At 35.1% G+C, this 21278-nt stretch overlaps 2 protein-coding genes across 6 annotated transcripts in view; both read left to right on the forward strand.

Annotated features, from left to right (window-relative positions):
- Positions 1-307: 307 nt before the first annotated feature.
- Positions 308-8955, forward strand: LOC115450158 (cytochrome P450 CYP12A2). Of its 3 annotated transcripts, none has more exons than XM_030178141.1 (11): positions 308-388; positions 4126-4230; positions 4449-4576; positions 5039-5169; positions 5329-5441; positions 5518-5634; positions 5848-6126; positions 6208-6361; positions 6495-6707; positions 8121-8292; positions 8765-8955. In XM_030178141.1, exons 2-11 carry the CDS (start codon positions 4181-4183, stop codon positions 8917-8919), a joined length of 1512 nt encoding a protein of 503 aa, XP_030034001.1. In that variant the 5' UTR covers positions 308-388; positions 4126-4180; the 3' UTR covers positions 8920-8955. The 3 variants fall into 3 exon arrangements, with proteins under 3 accessions (XP_030034001.1, XP_030034003.1, XP_037297471.1); XM_037441574.1 differs by lacking the exon at positions 308-388 and adding an exon at positions 3292-3310; XM_030178143.1 differs by lacking the exon at positions 4126-4230 and having other exon boundaries at positions 325-388.
- A 4996-nt stretch (positions 8956-13951) lies between these two features.
- Positions 13952-21278, forward strand: part of LOC115450156 (cytochrome P450 CYP12A2) — a 32201-nt gene continuing 24874 nt past the window's right edge. The window contains exons 1-7 of one of the 3 annotated variants that reach the window (XM_030178135.2): positions 14122-14186; positions 14920-15047; positions 15638-15771; positions 18734-18852; positions 19656-19772; positions 20380-20658; positions 20871-21027. In XM_030178135.2, the coding sequence (XP_030033995.1) occupies positions 14122-14186; positions 14920-15047; positions 15638-15771; positions 18734-18852; positions 19656-19772; positions 20380-20658; positions 20871-21027 (999 nt within the window). Of the gene's footprint in view, positions 14187-14919; positions 15048-15637; positions 15772-18733; positions 18853-19655; positions 19773-20379; positions 20659-20870; positions 21028-21278 lie in introns of all 3 variants that reach the window. The other 2 variants (XM_037441237.1, XM_037441236.1) reach the window with 2 other exon arrangements.

The following is a 21278-nucleotide window of genomic DNA, read 5'->3' on the forward strand; positions in this document are numbered from 1 at the left end:
GCGGCAACAATGCATTGATTGCAAATATTCTAATTTTCTGCTTTTTAATCGACTTCCAAAAAATGAAGAGGTTGTCAATTCATAATATTATGTTCATATTTTTTTAAGCTAAATCCATTATGAGATATATTAATAGAACTTCGTTAAGGTAATTTGACTCAATCACTCGATTTGCTAAAATCAATTCACAAGTGATTTAAATTCAGTGATTAATCGATTTAAAAGATTGATTTATTTTTGTAATATGATATTATGACATCCCTAGACAATGATAATCATTGCTGATAAAATGCCATCATCTCGAAGATAATACTTAAGAATCGTAATAAATTGAGTACCATTGCATAGCTTGAAGCAACTCATGCACTTTGATACTATTCGTACATTGGTAAGTTTACCTGCATGTAATTTTCAGGGAATGTAGTAAATTTAAAAAGTAAAAACTTGGAATTATGACTAGTCCCAAACTACTTCTAATTTGTGATCATATTTAAAAAAAAAAGTTATCTAAAATTTTTCTCGTTGAAATTGGCGTCAAATATTACTTCGTGGCAAAACCATTACGTGTTAAAAGTTAGGTGAACCATTTTAATAATTCTACTTCGAAATGAAACGTGTTAAATTACGCTCAAGCAAAATTCTTAATTACATTAGTGAACGTACTCAGAAGCAAGTTCTGGCGGTCGACGGACTAGTATCGTCTTGTTAATCCTTCGCACCTGCACTTGGAGTTAACCGCGCTCGCTTAGGGCACGTTTACATTGAAGCAAGCGGAAACAATAAGACTATAATTCTACGGGATTTTCCATCTCATGATGCAACATAAACTTAAAAAAGGAACCTAATAAAGGTTTTTTATTCCATCGGATTTTACACATATTTTAGTGTTCTGTGAATTTATTGTTCCAATTTCTGGGTGGGTTACTACTGTTGTAAGCAGTGCTAAAGCCTGCTCAACTCTCCTAACCACTCTTTCTTTGAAACGAATTACTTGGTTTATAATAGGTTCACACCTAATTTGGGTTTTAATTGTTTTCATATTTTATATAGAGCAAAATATTTTAGAATTCTGGACGGAATAGTAACATTTAAAAAACAAGTTAGAATCGTTAATCAGATCCGTTGAAATACAGATCTCGTTCCAGTTCCACGGACATTGAAAAATATTTTTTTTTATATTTGTTACAATTAATTTACTTCAATGGAAACAATACCTTACTTTGCCTTGCACCTTACTAAGACTAATAAAGCGAAAAATATGTGCTCTCTGCTAACTAGATTAACTAAGTAGGAATTTCTAAGCATTTTCAAGTACCTATCTCAAGTTTATTTATGTTACAATGTAATGCCACGGGATTTGTGGCTATTCTGCTAACTTCTTAATACTATATATATAAAGTTAAATCTAAACTGTCGCTAATATGTGAGAATAAACATCTTTAGCCTAATTCCAGCGAAACTGTACCTGATGTTTAGAAGAAAATATTTTTTATAGAAGTCATTCGAAGCACAATCTTCTTCTTTACGGCCTTACAATGCTAGAGGTATGTGAATATCCGGTTCCAACAGGCCGGCATAATTGTGTCGACTGCCGAGGATTAATCATTTCTCGTCAGTCGACATTCTATTAAAACCCACTCTACTTACTATCAGGTGCAGTGGGATCTCTTTGCCGTGGATATATAAAAAAAAGAATCCGTGATGTTTCCGACCTTTCAGTAAAGATTTGTATGTGGCTCTCCCGTAACTTGTCGAAATATATTTCGCACTTTATATTAGACGACCGGACCAGTCTATACCTGAACGAGATTCCAACACGAATAAATACGAAAGAGTACGAAACTAAAAAATAATGTAAGCTTTGCAACGTAAATTATCGGTGCTTCTTTAATTATAAATTCCATCAATAATGTATAAATAATTTCTTTGTCATAACTGCGTGATGAAATTTTTATAGAACATTCATGAGTGGTTTAAAGTAGTAATCATTTCGCTAGAATTCAATAACAAAAAAACACCAAAATTTCATGATAATAAGTAGTTTTTATCTATAACTACCTTTTGCCCGCAGCTCCGCCCGCGTCATAATTTAATCGTTTACGCAGCACACGCAAAATAATCTCTCAAAAGTTATAAATATTCTCCGTTTTAGTTTCCATTACTGCTGCGCTCTTTTTGATCATAGCATGATGATATATAGCCTATAGCATTCCTCGATAATTGGGGTATCCAACACTAAAATATTTGTTTAGTTCGAACCAGTAGTTCCTGAGATTAGCGCGTGCAAACAAACAAACAAACTCGTCAACTTTATATAATAGTAAAAAGTATCCTATGTCCGTCTCCTGGTTCTAAGCTACCTCCCTACTAATTTTCAGCCAAATGAGTTCAGCTGTTTTGAGCTATAAAAAGTGTAACTAACAAGACTTTTTTTACATACATATAGATTATGTTTACTTTACACAGCTATTTTAAAAAGAATTAAATTATCAGTTTACCCTTATCAACAACACACTATAAATAAAACACGTAATGATGGTAAACAAAAAACATTAAGTACTTTACGTCTAATTAATGGCATCTAAAGCATTATTTTATGTACGGATGCGGAAATTTAGTATTGATTTATTTAGAATCGTAAGACAATATCACTTAATAAAAATATCAGCCCTGTATTATGTACTGTCCCACTGCTGGCCACGGGCCTCTTCTACTTCTGAGAGAGATTAGGCCTTAGTCCACCACGCTGGACTAGTGCAGGGTGGTAAACTTCACACACCCTCAAAATTCCTATAGAGAACTTCTCAGATATGCAGGTTTGCTCACGATGTTTTCCTTCACCGTTAAAGCAAGCGATAATTCACAAAGAATACACACATAATTTTAGAGAAGCGGTGTGTATCTTTTGGATTTGAACCTGCAGATATTCGTCTCAGCAGTCCGTTCCACACCCAACTAGGCTATCACCGCTAATATCACCGTAATCACATAGCTTTATATAAAATATATTATGTGACTTCAGTTGCAATTATGCACTAATCAGGACAATTGTTTTATCAAGAGTAAATCGTTCCCGTTTGATACAGTATCTATGACCATTGACCACGCAAAGCAAACTAAAATCATATTTACTAAATAAAAAAAAATAAGTATACATCTAGATGAGTACTAATCACTAACAAAATACTTTTATATCAGGCATGATTTCAGATTTGTATTATTATTACATTTTTGGTATTTTTAGCGTTTCTAATTAACACCGAAGTGCAAACCCATTGGACTGTTTACCAGTGATTTCTCCAACATCTAGGTAATCTGTAACAACAAATTTTCTAAATGATTTTGTAAATCAATAAACAGTGACTTAAATCTTATTAAAATAGTACAAAAACAAAAAACAATTAACACAACAATGTGTTTATTAACGTTAAGACATTTTATTTTTTAAAACAAGTTTGAATGCGTCACATTTTGTAGAATTAACTATCAAACAAATTAGAATATCGTGTCTTCTAAACCATGAATATCACCCAGTTTCGCCTAGACCTTTTAAATTAATTATTTAGTTTAATTTTATGAATTTATTAAAGACATGAAATATTTAATCGACGGTATTTAAACTGGATTATATTATTTTACTCCTGTTTACTTACATATACTTATAATATTATAAATGCGAAAGTTTCTGAAAGAGTTCGGATTTTTGTTAGAAGTAAACGCAGAAACAACCAGACGGACATAGCTAAAATTTGGTACATAAGCAGACCATGCCTTAGTACACATACATAGACTATTTTGTAACCCGGTCATTTGTCCCTAGTGTTCAATAACAATGTAAATTTGATATCGGTTTTTCTAAAAATCCATATCACTCACCATTCAAAGGAAAAACTATTAGATAGATAAATGATTATAGCCTCCAAAAATTGTATTCAAAGTACTATAAAATCTATCCGTATTATTTTAAAACTATAAAATCACGAACAATACAAAATTCACTGCTCATATTACTAGAAAATTGCACAGACAAACAATGTTATTTCAAATATACATTAACTTCTAATTTTGAATATATTATATTGCTGTCGACATTAACCTATACTTTGTTTCACGCTTACCTCACAGGTACATCACCTGCTGTGTTTACTGAAATAAACTGAATAATTTTTAACGATAAAAAATGAGTAAAATATTCTATAGATTGACGTCTATGAGCAGTAATCAAATAAGGTACGTGTCTTATCCCTTTTAAGTTCATTTTAATTAAGCCTTAACGCCCTTATGTCGATTAGCATGCATGAAGATATTAATTTAATTCCAGTAAAATTTGTCATGATCGTCCAAAGATAAAATCCGTAGTCTCGGCCCTACTCTTAAGTACTACAAGCTTATTGTTCTATATTTATGTGTATTATGAGAATGTAATAAAAAATATTATTTGTTCATAGAAATGCTTCCATAAGCAGTTCTCCATTGAAAGTGAGCGAAGATGTAACCACTCTGAAGTCATGGAGAGAGATCCCTGGTCCTCCAACTTTACCTATCATAGGACAGCTTCATAATTTTTTACCAGGCGGTTGGTATCATGTTATTCGAATATAGTTTTTTGTGTATTAATATTCTTTCTCTGAAAAACGTGTCGGAAATATCTTAAACGGACGGAAATTTATAAAAAGACTTATAAATGTGGAAGAGGTAAAAGGGGTGTATAGCATATGGTATTAAATATTCTCTGCCTACCGCTATGGGATAATGGCGTGGGTGTATATGTATGTACCAATACCATTTGCTTACTAGTGAATCATGAGAACTTAATTTAATCTGTCTTTTAAAATAAGATAACACAACTGAACATTTCCACTGCATTGTAATTCCAAATTCGATTACAACTTGTACTAAACAATGCTCTATTTGCATTTTCACAATCATCAGTTTTGCATACAATTACTACGACTTTCTTTGGCAAATCGTATATTTACGTCATTCTTCGCCTAGATGCTAAGCATTATGAGTTTTTCAATTTATTTCAACATTTCAGGATCATTGTTCAAACTGGAAGGAATGGGGTTATACGAACAATTGTATGAGAAATATGGTCCAGTAGTAAGAGTGAATGCTGTGCTTAAACCAGACGTATTAATACTTTTCGATGCAGAAAGCATTGCTAAGGTAGTAATTTTTTTATTACTTGTATATTGAACAGCTAGTCGTAGTATCCCTCAAAGACCCGCTAACGTAATTGCTGCTTCACATTTCTCTTAAATATTTTCTCACTTAATAAATCTCTTCTTATTTTAAATATAAATTACAAAAACTTTAACAATTTAGATATTTTATGGAGAAAACAGGATACCCGTGAGACCTGCCTTCTTTTCCATGGAATATTATCGAAGATATTACAAAAATAAAGATCCTAATAAACCTACCGGTTTGGTTACAGAGTAAGTAAATACCGTTAGTGATTTAATAATGCAAATACTACAATCGATTTCTTCTAACGCATACTTTTGATTTCAGCCAGGGCTACAATTGGAGACAATTCCGAAGTAAGGTGGGACCAGCGCTGCTAATGCCTAAATTCGTTAAGCTATACAGCAAAACTGTTGATGAAGTTGCATTGGAAACGATAGCAAGGTAATATAATACCTATGGGTTTGATAAATCAAAATTGTGGGACTTTGTGGCACAGTCGTTTTTGATAAAGTTCAAAACTTCGTTATTTAGATTGTCATACATTTTTGTGTAATCTAAAAACATTTGTTTCGGTACTGGACGCTAAATCACAAAAGTGTATCTAAGTTCCTTTGCCCAATATGATTTCCGTCATTAACATTTCTTTCCGTTTAGGTGGCGGCGTGTTCGAGACCATAACAACATGATTCGTGAAAACTTTGACAGGGAAATGAACTTGTGGTCCCTCGAATCTATAGCAGTTGTTGCTCTTGGAACTCGATTGAACTCCCTTGATGCTGAACTACCGAAGGACTCTCCAGTAAACAGACTTATTGAATGCGCTCACGACCTGTTGCTCATAGCAAATGAATTGGACTACAAGCCAAGTTTATGGAAATACTACCCAACAAAGATGTTCAAACGGGCAATGAAGGTTTACGAGGATATTGACATGTAAAGTCTACTAAAATTATTAAGGGCAAATTACTATACTTGCAAATTCATTTCATTAAATTTATCAATTTGGTTTTACAGCATCACCAAACATTACATCGCAAACGCTACAGAGAAATTTAAAAACAACGGTAAAACTGGTGACGAAGAAAGTATTTTGGAAAAATTACTCAAAATAGATGAAGAAGTTGCTCATATTATGGCATCTGATATGTTAATAGCTGGAGTTGATACTGTAAGCAGCTTTACTTCCGAAATTAAATTTTAAAAAACTGATAACAATATATGCTTAATTAATTATAAAATTCAGATAGATTCGAGAACACATAGTAACATAAAAAGGTATAAAAGTTAACATCCCATTTCAGACATCAAATACAATGTTAGCAACGATGTACCTACTTGCAATGAATCCAGAAAAACAACAAAAACTTAGAGAAGAAGTACTTTCGAATGATGAAAAGAAACCGTATTTAAAAGCTTGCATCAAAGAGTCCATGAGATTGATGCCAGTCGTGGGATTGAATTTTAGAGAAACCACTAGAAGTTATGATATTTTGGGATACGAAGTACCTAAGGGAGTAAGTTAGAATATTTTTCTTTAAGCAATCAGCCACGTGCATATGATTCCACATAATTTATCATCAATGGAATATAAACATTCTCATTCTAAATTTAACAAATCTGGTATTAAACTAGAAACAAAAAGCCCAAGGTTTTCAGAAGATGTTATTCCCGGAGATATTAAAATAGATTCTACATACCGAGTACCAGAAACTACTTCACCTACTTGTCTGCTCCTTCACAAACAATAATAAGTCCTTTATATAACTATTTTGGCCGCGGCTCCGCCCGCGTTATAAAATTTTTCAGGCTAAAGTTTTCCGTTATAAAAGTAGTAGTTTCCCGGGAGCCTATGTTCTTCCCAGGGTCTCAAACTGTCTCCATACCAAATTTCATCTTAATACGTTGGGTAGTTTTTGAGTTTAACACGTTCAGACAGACAGATGCAGCGGGGGACATTGTTTTTATAATATAATTTTTAGAACTTTTAAAGTGGAACAATCCCGTCATACATCATTGTTGCATAACTTTAACCGTTTACGCAGCGCAGGCAACGGAAGCTCTCAAAACTTATAATTTTTCCCGTTTTTGCAACATGTTTCATTACTGCTCCGCTCCTATTGGTCATAGCGTGATGATATACAGCCTATAGCACTCCAGGAACAAAGGGCTATCCAACACAAAAAGATTTTTTCAGTTCAAACCGGTAGTTCCTGAGATTAGCCATTACTGCTCCGCTCCTATTGGTCATAGCGTGATGATATATGACTTTGAGCACTACACAAACAAAGGACTATTCAACCCAAAAATATTTTTTCAGTTCGAATCGGTAGTTCCTGAGATTAGCCATTACTGCTCCGCTCCTATTGAATATAGCGTGATGATATATAGCCTATAGCACTCCACGAACAAAGGGCTATCCAACGCAAAAAGAATTTTTCAGTTTAGACCGGTAGTTCCTGAGATTAGCCATTACTGCTCCGCTCCTATTGGGTATAGCGTGATGATATATAGCCTACAGCACTCCACGAACAAAGGGCTATCCAACACAAAAAGATTTTTTCAGTTTGTACCGGTAGTTCCTGAGATTAGCCATTACTGCTCCGCTCCTATTGGGTATAGCGTGATGATATATAGCTCATAGCACTCCACGAACAAAGGGCTATCCAATGCAAAAAGAATTTTTCAGTTTGGACCGGTATTTCCTGAGATTAGCCATTACTGCTCCGCTCCTATTGGGTATAGCGTGATGATATATAGCCTATAGCACTCCACGAACAAAGGGCTATCCAAAGCAAAAAGAATTTTTCGGTTTGGACCGGTAGTTCCTGAGATTAGCGCGTTCAAACAAACAAACAAACTCTTCAGCTTTATATAATAGTATATAGATGTATAAATCTGGAAGTTTTAAAAAGTTTTTTTTTCTACAGATGGGCGTGCTGTTTTGTCACCGTTTGCTATCATTGTTGGAGTCAAATTTCCCAAAAGCGCAGCAGTTTATCCCAGAAAGATGGATTGTAGATGAAAGTGACCCAATGCATAATGGAAGTGCTCATCCATTTGTCCACTTGCCATTTGGATTTGGGGTCCGAAGTTGTATAGGTAATAAATTAGAATATACTTTTGTCTTAATCATTGAAGTAATAACTAAAAGTATAAATAATACAAATAATAACACAAAATACATTAAAGAAATATCATCTCTATATGTGCTAGTTTAACGTTTGTCATTCAGACCTATGAAAATATTTTTAACCAAACAAGTTCTAAATCTCTAACCTAGACATCTAATAAGGAACTATATTATTAGATTATGCTGAGGTTTCGGGTTCGATCCCCGGGTCGGGCAAAGTGATATAGGGGTTTTCTACTGAGTATCAGCCCGAGTCTGGAATTTGTATACAATATGTCTATAACCTCGCCAATCGCCCCTATAACATCATAGGACGGAATACGCATGGCGAAAAGTATACCAGTGGCGTCTCTTTTCCTTCCTTTTCCCTAGGGGATAAAAGACGTGAGTGAGTGTATGTTATAATTAGATTATAAATCATTGGCATGGAATGTGTTTCAGGACAACGTATAGCTGAATTGGAAATAGAAACGCTACTCTCCCGAGTTGTGCAAAATTTTAACTTGGAATGGGTTGGCCCTCCCCCGACGGTCCACTCTACTCACGTCAACTACGTCAAAGGACCTTACAACTTTATACTAAATGATATTGTATAAGAACGTGGTGGAATTAAATTATTTATTATTCAATGACATAGCAATTTTTCTTCATATTTTGGTGGAATGAGGTCAATATGTGCCACTTATCCTTATATTAGATATGGTCTCTTAACGCATCTATTTTTTCTCTCTCATCTCTCTTTCTTTTTTTGTACTTAAATAATTCATTCGTATTATGAAATAACATAAATTATGAATGTATTGGATTGGATGAGACGGGGGAGAATTTAGTGGCGTTTCATGTAGGCTGTTTCGTTGCGTGTACTTATTTTGAGTAATACTAATAATTATAATTATTTTGAAATTAAACTAATTTTCGGATTCTATCGCGGTAATTAGTGTTTTATTTTCTCCCGACGTTTCGAAGACTTTGCAGTCTTCATGGTCACGGGGGGGACTGAGGTGTTGTTCATCCGTAAAGTCAAAGTTACAATATCTACCTACATTTTACAATTATACAACTAACAAGAGAAAATAAAACACTAATTACCGCGATAGAATCCGAAAATTAGTTTAATTTCAATGTCTAACATTCGCGTAAACATAAGAAATCATTACATAATTATTTTGTGAATGTTGAGTATGCCTGTAATTAGCAAGTATATCAACCAGTTGTTTATTTATAATGTTTTATAGACTTAGATATTTATGCTGGTGGTGTACCTTACTAAATAAATAGATAACGCAGCGTTTACATAGTTATACTATGTAGTTACATTATCACTACTTAAGAAAGTCGATTTCTAGAAAGTTTGCATATTACTTCCTATTAATATTTTAAATTTTTGAAACGTTTGGATATTTACATGTTTCGGTGTTTGTTAGGTGTAAACGTAGAAACCACTTAACAGATATGGGTGTTTGGCACAAAGATAAACCGTAGTTTAAAATTAAAATTAATATTATTCCGGATAAGTACACGATAGATTTCTTTACCGGAAATATATTTTACGATATCGTGGAAGGGAACAACGTCTAGTTATGAATGAAGTTCGCGGCAATCCATACGCGAGGATGAACTGCTCTATATACTATAGAAGGCGTAATCATAGTTGATCAAAGCGTTTGGTTAAAATCTTGGAAGAGAAAATTAATCTTTTTCGCATGATGTCACTGAGAGAATCAAAATACTTTGTTTAAAAAGTAAAATATTTAGTTTTGTTAACATTTTGTTTCTCTTTTCCTATATTTGATATAAGAATACAATAACAAATAACAATCTTAAAATGAAAAAAAATGTAAATTTGTAAGGTATTTCAGTTTATTAACATTACTGAAACCGCTCAACCGATTTTGGTTCAAATTTGGCATACAGATAGACTATACCCTTGATTATCATGTTATAGGCTACTTTATTTCCTAAAAATTACATACGAATTTTACAGTAAAGGTCCTTCACGCGAGCCGAGCCCCGTGCAACACCTAGTTATTTATCTGTCGGACATTTTTTTCATTGCCATGATTGGCGTACAATATGGCACCGTCGAAATGGTTTAGTGGCAGCTGTGAATGCAACCCCGAACCGATCAACATTTTGTGAGATTTTTTATTGAAAAATTCACATGAATTTCACCGAGTTGGATTCTGTATATGATATGTGGGTTGGCTATAACTTTGGGGGGCTATAATAACGTCGACAAACCAGAATACTGTGTTACTTTTGTATAAATAACCCGTCCAAGGTAAGGCGTGAAAAAAGGAAAAAAATATTGAGAGGGTCTATCATATCACTTAAGTACATTCGCCTTTATTTAAAATTGGTAAAAAATATTCAGTCATCAATATCAAGTATTCTTTCATATCCAATATATAAAAACCCGGAAACGCGACACAATTAGCATATTAACAAAGACAGACATGATTTACGCAATAACATTGTCTCTCAAAGCTTTTCTAATTGATGTCGTAAATAAAAATACATCCTAAAAAGGATAAGATCCGAATCTCAAGGAAGCTGTAAATAAATAATTGTCCTTCGCTTAAGAGGCTTTGAAAGATCAGTTCGGATCGACTCGCAAATCCCTTATAATTTGTTATGCTAAACCTGGAAATTAATCGCATCAGCCAATTAGTTGATACAATAAGTTTTCTACAGAAAGGAAAATACTTAAAACAATCAAACAGCGAAATTGCCTTTTATATATTGCGATATTATAATATGGTGAATCGCAACATGATGGGGAAGGAAGGCAGTAGGATATATTTTATATCCGGCGAGATAGCGACCACTGTACACAAGGTGTTAAAACCCGCCATAATAGCTCATGTAAGTGTGTCGCGTTCCGGGATCATCTTCTGTATATCCGGTTCTAACAGGCCGGCAAAATTATGTCGACTGACGTAGGATAAACTATCTCTCGTCAGTCGACTTTCTATTGGACCCCACTCCACTTACCATCAGGTACAGAGGGGTCATTTACTGTGATCATATAAAAAGAGAGAGAGGAATTGTTCTAGAATCCTTGTAACAGCAGATTACATGAAATATGTTAAAGAACTTTGCTAACTACAAACAAAAGAATTGATTAAGAAAACTGATTGCAAACCTTCGGCAACAAAGAAGCATCTCAAACCACATTGTAACCAAAAATTACGATATTATTGTTTACAGTTTCGTCGTAAAATAATTTCACACTTACTTAACGATGTAATATACTTTTTATTTTAATTGGGTATTAATCACCTCTTTGCACGATTTACTTAAGGCTCTCCACCGAGCAAGCCTTGAGTATTCGTTCCATACATTTACGACGCAATTTTAGGTCTTTTAGATTTTTTAAACTAACAAAATAGGTATGTCTCATTAAATATTCTATCTTATAGTGTTATTGTAAGTTAAAATTATTTGCACTTTTGGAGGGTATACTGTATACCGTATACACGGAAATTTCACTACGAAAATAATGAAACAATATTCTCATTACAAAACCTTTGAAACAACCGAACCAAATATAACATATATTGTAGTATTTTTTTTTTTTTCTATACGTATTATAATATAAAAATACTGTTTGCGAGCTGTTTTGCTGAGGCATCGCCTTAACTTTCAAGTATTTGTAATGATTATAATGATTTGCAACTGATAAGCTCATATCACATGACAGTAAGTACAATGTAGTCAGAATACATAGATATCAATCATCCACATCAAACTTACTTACGACATAAAGAACCTACATTGTATTTCCTTTTGCGTAACTTTAATAATATACCTTGCACGATAATTTAAAGTATAAACAGACATACATCACTAGTGGCAATGTGTCCATATACCCAGATTCCTGTCGGTTTTCCTTTATGTAGAATTAATGTAGAATTTAATTATCATTACAACGATTTACAGAACGCATTCATACATAATAGTACCTATATGTTGTTTCGGGTTCCCTTTTAGAAAATTTCACAATTCGTCATTGCATAACACCTTTTTCCTCAAAAAGTAGACAGAAGTACAACCTGAGAACCCTATTTTCAATAAATGCGAAACAACTTATATAAAAAATTGCCTGACCCGGCATTCGAATATAGGATATCAAAGTGGTGATCACACAATACAACTACGCCGCCGTTGCAGTCTACTTCACCTTTGTCTGTAATAGTAAAACATTTGATTTGCAACTGATAAGACCGTGTCGCGTTTTTTCAAACTGACACTTCAGTCCATACCAACATTAAATAAAATTTTGTCCGCATTTATGTCAAAGCTGCGGCTTTGTGGTGGAGAACCACCATATTCGCTATTCAATTAGTGCCAATATTTACATTTATATTAATGACAATATTGATTATCAAATTTCGCTTAAATCCTGAATAGAGTTAAATAAAATTTGATAAACAGCCTATGTCTTGATCTACCAGTTTATTATGTTGTAAACAACAAAGTCCCGTTTCGATACGATTTTATGTGGCAGCTTAAGTAAGTACAATAACATGGCCCACGTAAGTGTGTCGCGTTCCGGGATCAGCCTGTGTATATAAAGTTCGAACAGACGGTCAAAATTGTGCCGACTGTCGAGGGTCAATCATTTCTCGTCAGTCAAAATTCTATTGGACTCCACTTATCCTATTACTCTATCAGGAGCACTGGGGCCACTTAGTCCTGACCGAATAAAAAACAAATCTTCATAATACGCTCCTAATATTGTTGCTGAAATGAAATGAAATGATTTATTTGAATCTGTAAAATTTTATACATTATTTAAATTCCGTCAATATTAACTCTACCAACAGTTCGGAAAGCAGTTCTCACCAGAGAAGAACGGACAAGAAACTCTAATGTTGCTCTTTTCTATCAGTTTAGGGTAAAGATCTATCATTTTTAAACAGACACTTCTAGTGCAAGTGTTGTTTTAAACGGTGCGAAAGTGTAGAAACTCCGTGACAAAGTTTTATCGTGTGTACTTGTTATCAGTACAGCGAGCCTCGTTAAAAAGTTTCTAACACGGCATATCTCGAACTCGCGTCGTTACCGCACGCAAAACTGTCGGCAAAACAGAAATAACTTATGCCAACTTGTTAAAAATGCTGGTGTTATGCCGAAAAAATTGCGGCAACATGCCATCATCTGAGGGTTTTGCCATTTTTATTTTACTCTTATACATTGGCATAGCGAGTCAGTAGTACACCGAGCACGAATTTTCGCGCTACGTATCGTATAGTTTACAAAATAGTTTCGAGTAAGTTAATTTTTATATGGAATTTTGAATAGCGCACCGGTGAGCATATTTGGAACTAAAATACGGCAGCGTGGAGTTTAAACTATCAGGCAAGCTCAATTTACATACATGGAAACTAATAACAATGGGAAGGTCGGATTCGGACTATTTGCGTCCAGTCCCTGGTTCTGAATGAGCGTGCCGTGGACTTGCGACGTGGCTTTTGTTTAGTTTCCAAATACACAGTCATTATCTAAGTCAAATTGTGTTTTCATACTAAAAGAAGAAAGAAGAAGTATGCTGACGCTACTTTATAGTTGAAAGGGCAATAGAAGATAAGAATACAATAAATAATAACTAGAGGACAAAACGGACGAACAAATTATATCTCATAATAACGATCATAACACCTGCATAATTTCCTCTCTCAGCACATAAAGTGTTGATACGGTATCTATTGTTAACGAGTTAGTGAGTGATAAGGTAATTCTGCTTGCATTGTTTGTTGCCGGTAGCGTATTTTGCTGCGATTGATCGACGCAAGATGTATTTGAATAAAGTGCGGATTTGTAGCTCGCGATTAGCAGCGGCCCCTACACACTTTGTACGGTAAGAGATGATTAAATGATTTTACTGATGCTCGCGCCGTTCTCCGTTTTTAAAGCCTGTTTTGTCTTTTATAAGTCCCTAAATCACTGCACCGATCCATAGCAACATCTGTATGACGCTAGAATCATCTGTTTAAAAATCAGATTTAAAAAATCTATTTTTTTCTTTGCGAGCAAATCACCGAGATACAAAGTAGCCTATGTGTTTCAACGTGTGTTCATCCAGGACATGGTTAATGCATGTGCCTTCACGCGTGTATTTTATCCAAAATTATTCAGCTGTTGACTTTACTTCTAACAAATATCCAAACACTTTCAAAAACATTCGTTTTCTTACTCCATAGTATTAGGAAGAGTTTATAATATCATCATTAAGATTGACTCGAATTCATAATATATGATGTAAATATTGGGACATAAAATTGGTCCATAAGATGTAAAATGTGGTATTTAGTATGTAATATTTTGAAGAACCCCTTAATACAAATAATATAGGGGATGAACTTTCACTACAAAGCGTTTATAATACATTCACCGGCCATTTGCTGAAATGTCAAGAAATAATTTAGTATTTCTTTTTTTTAGTGTTTAATTTCGCGGGATCGGCGATATATCCGAGCCTTAAAGATTTCTATAATTCCTCTGACTATGTGACAAGCAGGACAACATATCAGACAACTCTCCTGTTTGTTTTCCAACCTTCTGTTATTATCTACCGTCTTGTGTATATCCAGGAGTATCACAGTGAACAGTACAGCGGTGGAAGTTGAAGAGGGGACTGCTCAGCTCAAATCATGGAGAGAGATCCCGGGTCCTTCATCACTGCCCTTACTAGGGTCTCTGCAGCACTTCATACCCGGTGGTACGTTTGATACGCATATTATTTTTATCTACTTTATGTATTACGAAATTCAATAAAGTTTTGTTGTCAATATGGCTACAACCAACATAAAGAAATACGCGATGGGTCTTTTATTCTGGAAAAGATATATGAGAGCGCAACAACTAACAAATGTTTTTTGTTCGCCGAGAAAGTGCTTTATTACTACCGCCCAGGCTTCGTGGAGGGGCGACTGAGCGGTTATGTTGGGGTCACCGTGCCTTAGGACCCGACACTGCGCCGCCCGGATTTGATGTTGATCTTCGAGCGACCGCAGGGCCGAGTCCCTAACCCTATATGCGCACGGCATACCAACTAAATCTCTACGGTGGCCCCCTTCGGCGCATTAGGGACGGCTCCGACGGAACTGTCTACGTCTTCGTCCGCAGCCGCCCCAACGCGGTACTGTCTGGTGCGGCCCGTCTCCTTACTACTAACAACACCTAGTCCTTATACATAATATAGAATAATGTTCAACCCCCCCATATCTGCCTATCTGTCTGCTTGTCCGAACGGAATTAACTCAAAAATCACAGAACAGAGTTAGTAAATAAATGTATCATTGTCAACAGGCATGTTCCACAACTTAAACGGCATTGACTTCACTCACAAACTGTACCAGAACTACGGACCGATTGTGAAAGTCGATGGGATGATTGGCATGAACATGTTAATATTCCTATTCGATGCGGAGAGCGTTTCACAAGTAAGTTTTATTTTTATGTGAAAATTAAAGTTCTGCAATTTTTCATTTAAAAACCATCTAACGCAAAATATCAATCCAACGCAGTTCAGCGCGTCTATATGGGTTTATGACTTTTAAAACACTTATCCTTATGTCTACCTTCTAGAAAATTCACGGAATTAACGCAATCTTTGCAACCTCAAGCGATTTAAATATAAAATAAGTATTAGCAATAGCTGATATAGTAAAACATCAAATATATCTGTTTAACTAATGAATAATGTTATCGCCGTATTTGTTTTTATCATTGTGACATTTACACTAAAGACATATAAAATTACTACTTATTGATAAGTCATAAGGTATCCTACTAATATTATAAATGCGTAAGTTTGTGAGGATGGATGTATGTATGTTCCTCTTGCACGTAAAAACTACTGAACGGATTTGTATGAAACTTTACAGTAATATTGGTTATACATCAGAATAACACATAGGCTACAATTCATAATGATTTTTTATTATTTGATCATAATATAACGATACATATAAAGTAAGTCGGAAAAAAAATATCCCGGCAAACAAAAAAAATATGTGATTATCTTTTTCGGTATCAAATAGCATATTGCAATGCGACGTATCCATACCTTTTACATTACCTAAAATAGAATGTATGATGTTCTCAACATTATCGATGACTACAATTTATCACATCTCTATGATAATTGTAATAATTTGTTAATTTTTTACTAAATTGCAATAAAAAAACCCCAAACTTATACCCAAACTAAAACTATAGTTGACGTAATTTTAAAGCATATTCTAATAATCTAGTTATATTATGATTAGAAAATTCCGAGACAGTGCCGACACAAAATTTTGTTTCCTTTTTTTTTAATCTATACTATTATATAAAGCTGAAGAGTTTGTTTGTTTGTTTGTTTGTTTGTTTGTTTGTTTGAACGCGCTAATCTCAGGAACTACCAGTCCAAATTGAAAAATTCTTTTTGCGTTGGATAGCCCTTTGTTCGTGGAGTGCTATAGGCTATATATCATCACGCCTATACCCAATAGGAGCGGGGCAGTAATGGCTAATCTCAGGAACTACCGGTCCAAACTGAAAAATTCTTTTTGTGTTGGATAGCCCTTTGTTCGTGGAGTGCTATAGGCTATATATCATCACGCTATGACCAATAGGAGCGGAGCAATAATGGCTAATCTCAGGAACTACCGGTTCAAACTGAAAAAATATTTTTGTGTTGGATAGTTCTTTGTTGGTGGAGTACTATGGGGTATATATCATCACGCTATGACCAATAGGAGCGGAGCAGTAATGGCTAATCTCAGGAACTATCAGATCGAACTGAAAAAATATTTTTGTGTTGGATAGCACTTTGTTCCTGGAGTGCTATAGGCTATATATCATCACGCTATGACTAATAGGAGCGGAGCAGTAATGGCTAATCTCAGGAACTACCGTGTTTGAACTGAAAAATTTTTTTTGCGTTGGATAGCCCTTTGTTCCTGGAGTGCTATAGGCTATATATCATCACGCTATGACCAATCGGAGCGGAGCAGTAATGAAACATGTTGCAAAAACGGGGAAAAATTATTAGTTTTGAGAGCTTCCGTTGCGTGCGCTGCGTAAACGGTTAAAGTTATGCAACAATGATGTATGACGGGATTATTCCTCTTAAAAAGTTCTAAAAAATATATTATAAAAACAAAAGTCCCCCGCTGCATCTGTCTGCCTGAAGGTGTTAAACTCAAAAACTACTCAACGTATTAAGATGAAATTTGGTATGGAGACAGTTTGAGAGGCTCCCGGGAAACTACTACTTTTATAACGGAAAACTTTAGCCTGAAAAACTTTATAACGCGGGCGGAGCCGCGGGCAAAAGCTAGTATATTATAAAAATAAATATTAATAAATCAACGTTTACAATCCACAATACGACATTGACATATAAAGATCACATATTTTTTCATTAAGATGCATAATTTTAACCAATGTATCCAAATTGACGTTCCATCTCATTGTAGCCAATGCAACAACTGGGCCCTTATTCTGTATGGTAGTGTAAACGCGTAACGCGGCCGTGTCATGTTATCTCCGAGAAATATGCGTGGAATGGTATTCTGTAAGCCACATTTCTATAGTCCTAAACATGATGCGTTGTGTTGCGTGCTTGTTACGCACCGTTAAAATAACGTGCGGGATAGAGAATAAGGCCCCTGGACATAGTAAGACTTAACATATTTTGTCTCAGGATGGCTAGCACGGTGGAATACCAAACAATACTTTGTAATTCAAGGGGTTGGATGGTGTTTTTATTACTTATGGGCGGTCGTATCGCTTACCATCAGGCGAACAACAAGCTCGTCTCGTCATTCAAAGAAAAAAATATCTGATGACTATAGACATAAATAAAAACCATAAAGTATTCATTGACAGAATCAAGAACATTTTTCCTTTTTAAATGAAACCGAACACAGCAGACATAACAAACATTAAACCTCTATTATACAATTTAGTTTCTAACATAAAGCATAGTAAATATTTATCGGGCTCCTCGCTATTAGTCACTAACGCCTTCAAGGTTAGCAATCAAGATCCTTTCGTACGTAATAACTACTAGACACGTGAGTAAAAAACTGCAGTCATGGTGTTTGTACGAGTTAAACTGGCAAAAACTGCATAACGAGCATGATTAGCCCTGAGATTCCATTACCGCGAGATTACTGCGAGCGCGCGAGATGCGCTTGCCATCCTGAGACATAAGATGTTAAGTCTTATTATGTCCAGTACACTGATACACAGTTACACTGGCACAAAGTTCTTCAAACCGGAACACAACAGTGACTATATGCTACAGCATAGCGGCAAAAATAGACATTGCGGTGGTACCTACCCAGGCGGACTCCCACATATGTGAGACCTACAGTAATATTTTAAATTGTAACTTTTCTGATGTAATTTTAGATCCTTCGCAGCGAAAACTGGATGCCAATTCGTTCCGGATTCCCTTCACTGGAATACTACAGAAAATACTACAAGAAAAGTAAAGATCATGAACAGAAACCAACGGGACTCGTTACGGAGTAACTATCTGCTCAATTTTATCAATGCAATAGAGTGAATGACTTGATATCCATATATATTATTTGCCCGATCTGAATGACCGTATCATTAACACCACACCGATACGATGGATTTGATCGGACACGATAACTTACTTATCTTATCCATGTATAATTGTGTACGTCTCGACATCCACCTTCATTATCCGAACCATATCATCAAAATTTATTTGATTACTGACAGAACAAGTTCAATATGAGACGTCTTTTGTATCAGAGCTCACAGACACTGCGAAACATGGTTTTGTAGCACCACACATGCAAATATGCGTCCATAACATGATGATAATATGCGTCGCCGATATGCACGCGTGCTTTTAACTTGTCTACGCCTACCATACGAGCTCGTGCGAGATACAAAATATTCTTGATTGTGATCTGTATAGGAGAAGATCGCAAGTCACCATGATGCAAAATCCATACTTATATTATGATGCAAAAGTATCTCTGTCTGTTACGCTTTCACGACTGAACAACATTTGCTGCTGCTTTCTTATGTTTTATAGCTTCTTTCTCTATATCTCCGGTTCTGATTATGGTACACAGTTCGCTTCCTAATACTCGCTGAAACGAGATCGTTAATTTGAGCTTTTGTCTGCATTCATTAATTGGAAACTACGTATAAATACTCCACTGGACTTGATATGCGTTCAACTTCTGCTTTATACTTACTCATTCCTTTGAATAATATTATCAACACAATGCGGTACACCACGGGTTCCCTAGTATTCTAAAATAATATTACATTTATAAAATATTTGTAGACATCTTCAGCCATGGAGGGAATTCCGCTCCGCCGTGAACCCCGTGATGTTACAGCCGAAAATTATAAAACTGTACACGACTGCGATAGATCAGGTCGCCCAGGATATGGTCGCCAGGTATGTATCAATCGTGCAAAGTAGTCCTGTGCCCATTTTCAATATAAGATCCCAATCTCTTTTTTTAATCCCAAAATGGACCAATCGGAACAGATGGTTTTTAACATGCCTACAAAAGACTTATTTTCTTTGGTTTATTATCGGGATTGGACCGAAGATTAAAATCAGAATTGTTTGATTAGATTGAAAACGGCCTTATATTATCCTCATTACTTCTTGACTTCATATAGTTTTACAATGAAAATACTCCTTACTAATATTAATATTTTTACATATTCGAATGGTTGTGAAAACGTTTAATTGTTTGTTAAAAATAAATATCGTTATCACTTAACGAATTTGGATGGAAAAAGTATAATATTTCTTGGATTAATGTGTAGGTTACTTTTATCCGGACAAATAAACAGAAGGAATTGGAAAACGCTATAAAAAATTCTGGATAGGTGCATCGCCAGTTGACACAATTATACCGGCCTATCAGGAACCGGATATAATACACAACCCGATCTCGGAATACTTACATATTTACATTGGCTACTACTGGGGGCCTCCCCATCAGCAACTACATTTTTTAATTACCTCGTTTAATATTTTATCTACCCATTAGAATTAGATCTTTACGCGACGAAAACAATATGCTTCGTGGGAATTTCGGCGTGGAGATGAATCTTTGGGCTCTGGAGTCCATCGCTGTAGTGGCCCTCGGTACAAGGCTGAATTGCTTTGACCCGACACTGAGTGAAGACTCGCCAGCCAAGAGACTGATCCAGTGCGTCCATGACTTCTTCACTATCGCCGAAGACTTGGACTTCAAGCCAAGCATTTGGAAGTACATCACTACACCAAAATTCAAGAAAGCGATGAAACTTTACGAAGATCACGAAAAGTATGTTAAGAAAGATAATAATACTTAAATGATACAAACCCGGTAGGTGCCGCCCCACAGCCAGGCACTAGCGAAGGTCCTTTGTATCTGATAGTCATTCAGCACCATCTACCCATTTTTCAAAATGATTTTAAGGAATTTTAAACAGCTGTAGAAGGATATTAAACTGTTAACTAATCTTAAAATATTATAATTATTGTATTTCATTACAGTCTATCAAAACATTTCATTCAACAAGCAATGGAAGAATTAAAAACAAACAAAGGAAAATCGAGCAACGAGAAAGGCGTACTTGAAAAACTGATGGATATCAATGAACAGTTTGCATACATTATGGCCAGTGACTTGCTATTCGGTGGTGTAGATACAGTAAGTTACTTTATAGCATACTAGACTAGATTTTTCATGTGATTCCGCCCGACACACATCATATTTGCTAGTCCACGATATCTTTAACCCTCACTTCGCCTAACATCAAGTGCAGTGAAGTCTTTTTAGAGTATCAGAACTTTAAAAAATAAACTTTATCTATACTTATAATAAATCTGTAGAGAGGTCAATTCTGTACATGAAATATATTTCCAAAATAACTATCAGGGGGTGATTAGGGATCGACACTG

The sequence above is a fragment of the Manduca sexta genome, chromosome 22 (assembly GCF_014839805.1).
Source record: "Manduca sexta isolate Smith_Timp_Sample1 chromosome 22, JHU_Msex_v1.0, whole genome shotgun sequence".
Taxonomy (NCBI): Eukaryota; Metazoa; Arthropoda; class Insecta; order Lepidoptera; family Sphingidae; genus Manduca; species Manduca sexta.

Bases quoted from the DNA above. Each gene is read 5' to 3' on its own strand.
- LOC115450158 (XM_030178141.1), top strand. From the start codon at position 4,181: ATGAGTAAAATATTCTATAGATTGACGTCTATGAGCAGTAATCAAATA. The intron at 4,577-5,038 runs GTTGGTATCATG...TCAACATTTCAG, and splicing joins TCATAATTTTTTACCAGGCG to GATCATTGTTCAAACTGGAA. The intron at 6,708-8,120 runs GTAAGTTAGAAT...TTTTTTCTACAG, and splicing joins GATACGAAGTACCTAAGGGA to ATGGGCGTGCTGTTTTGTCA.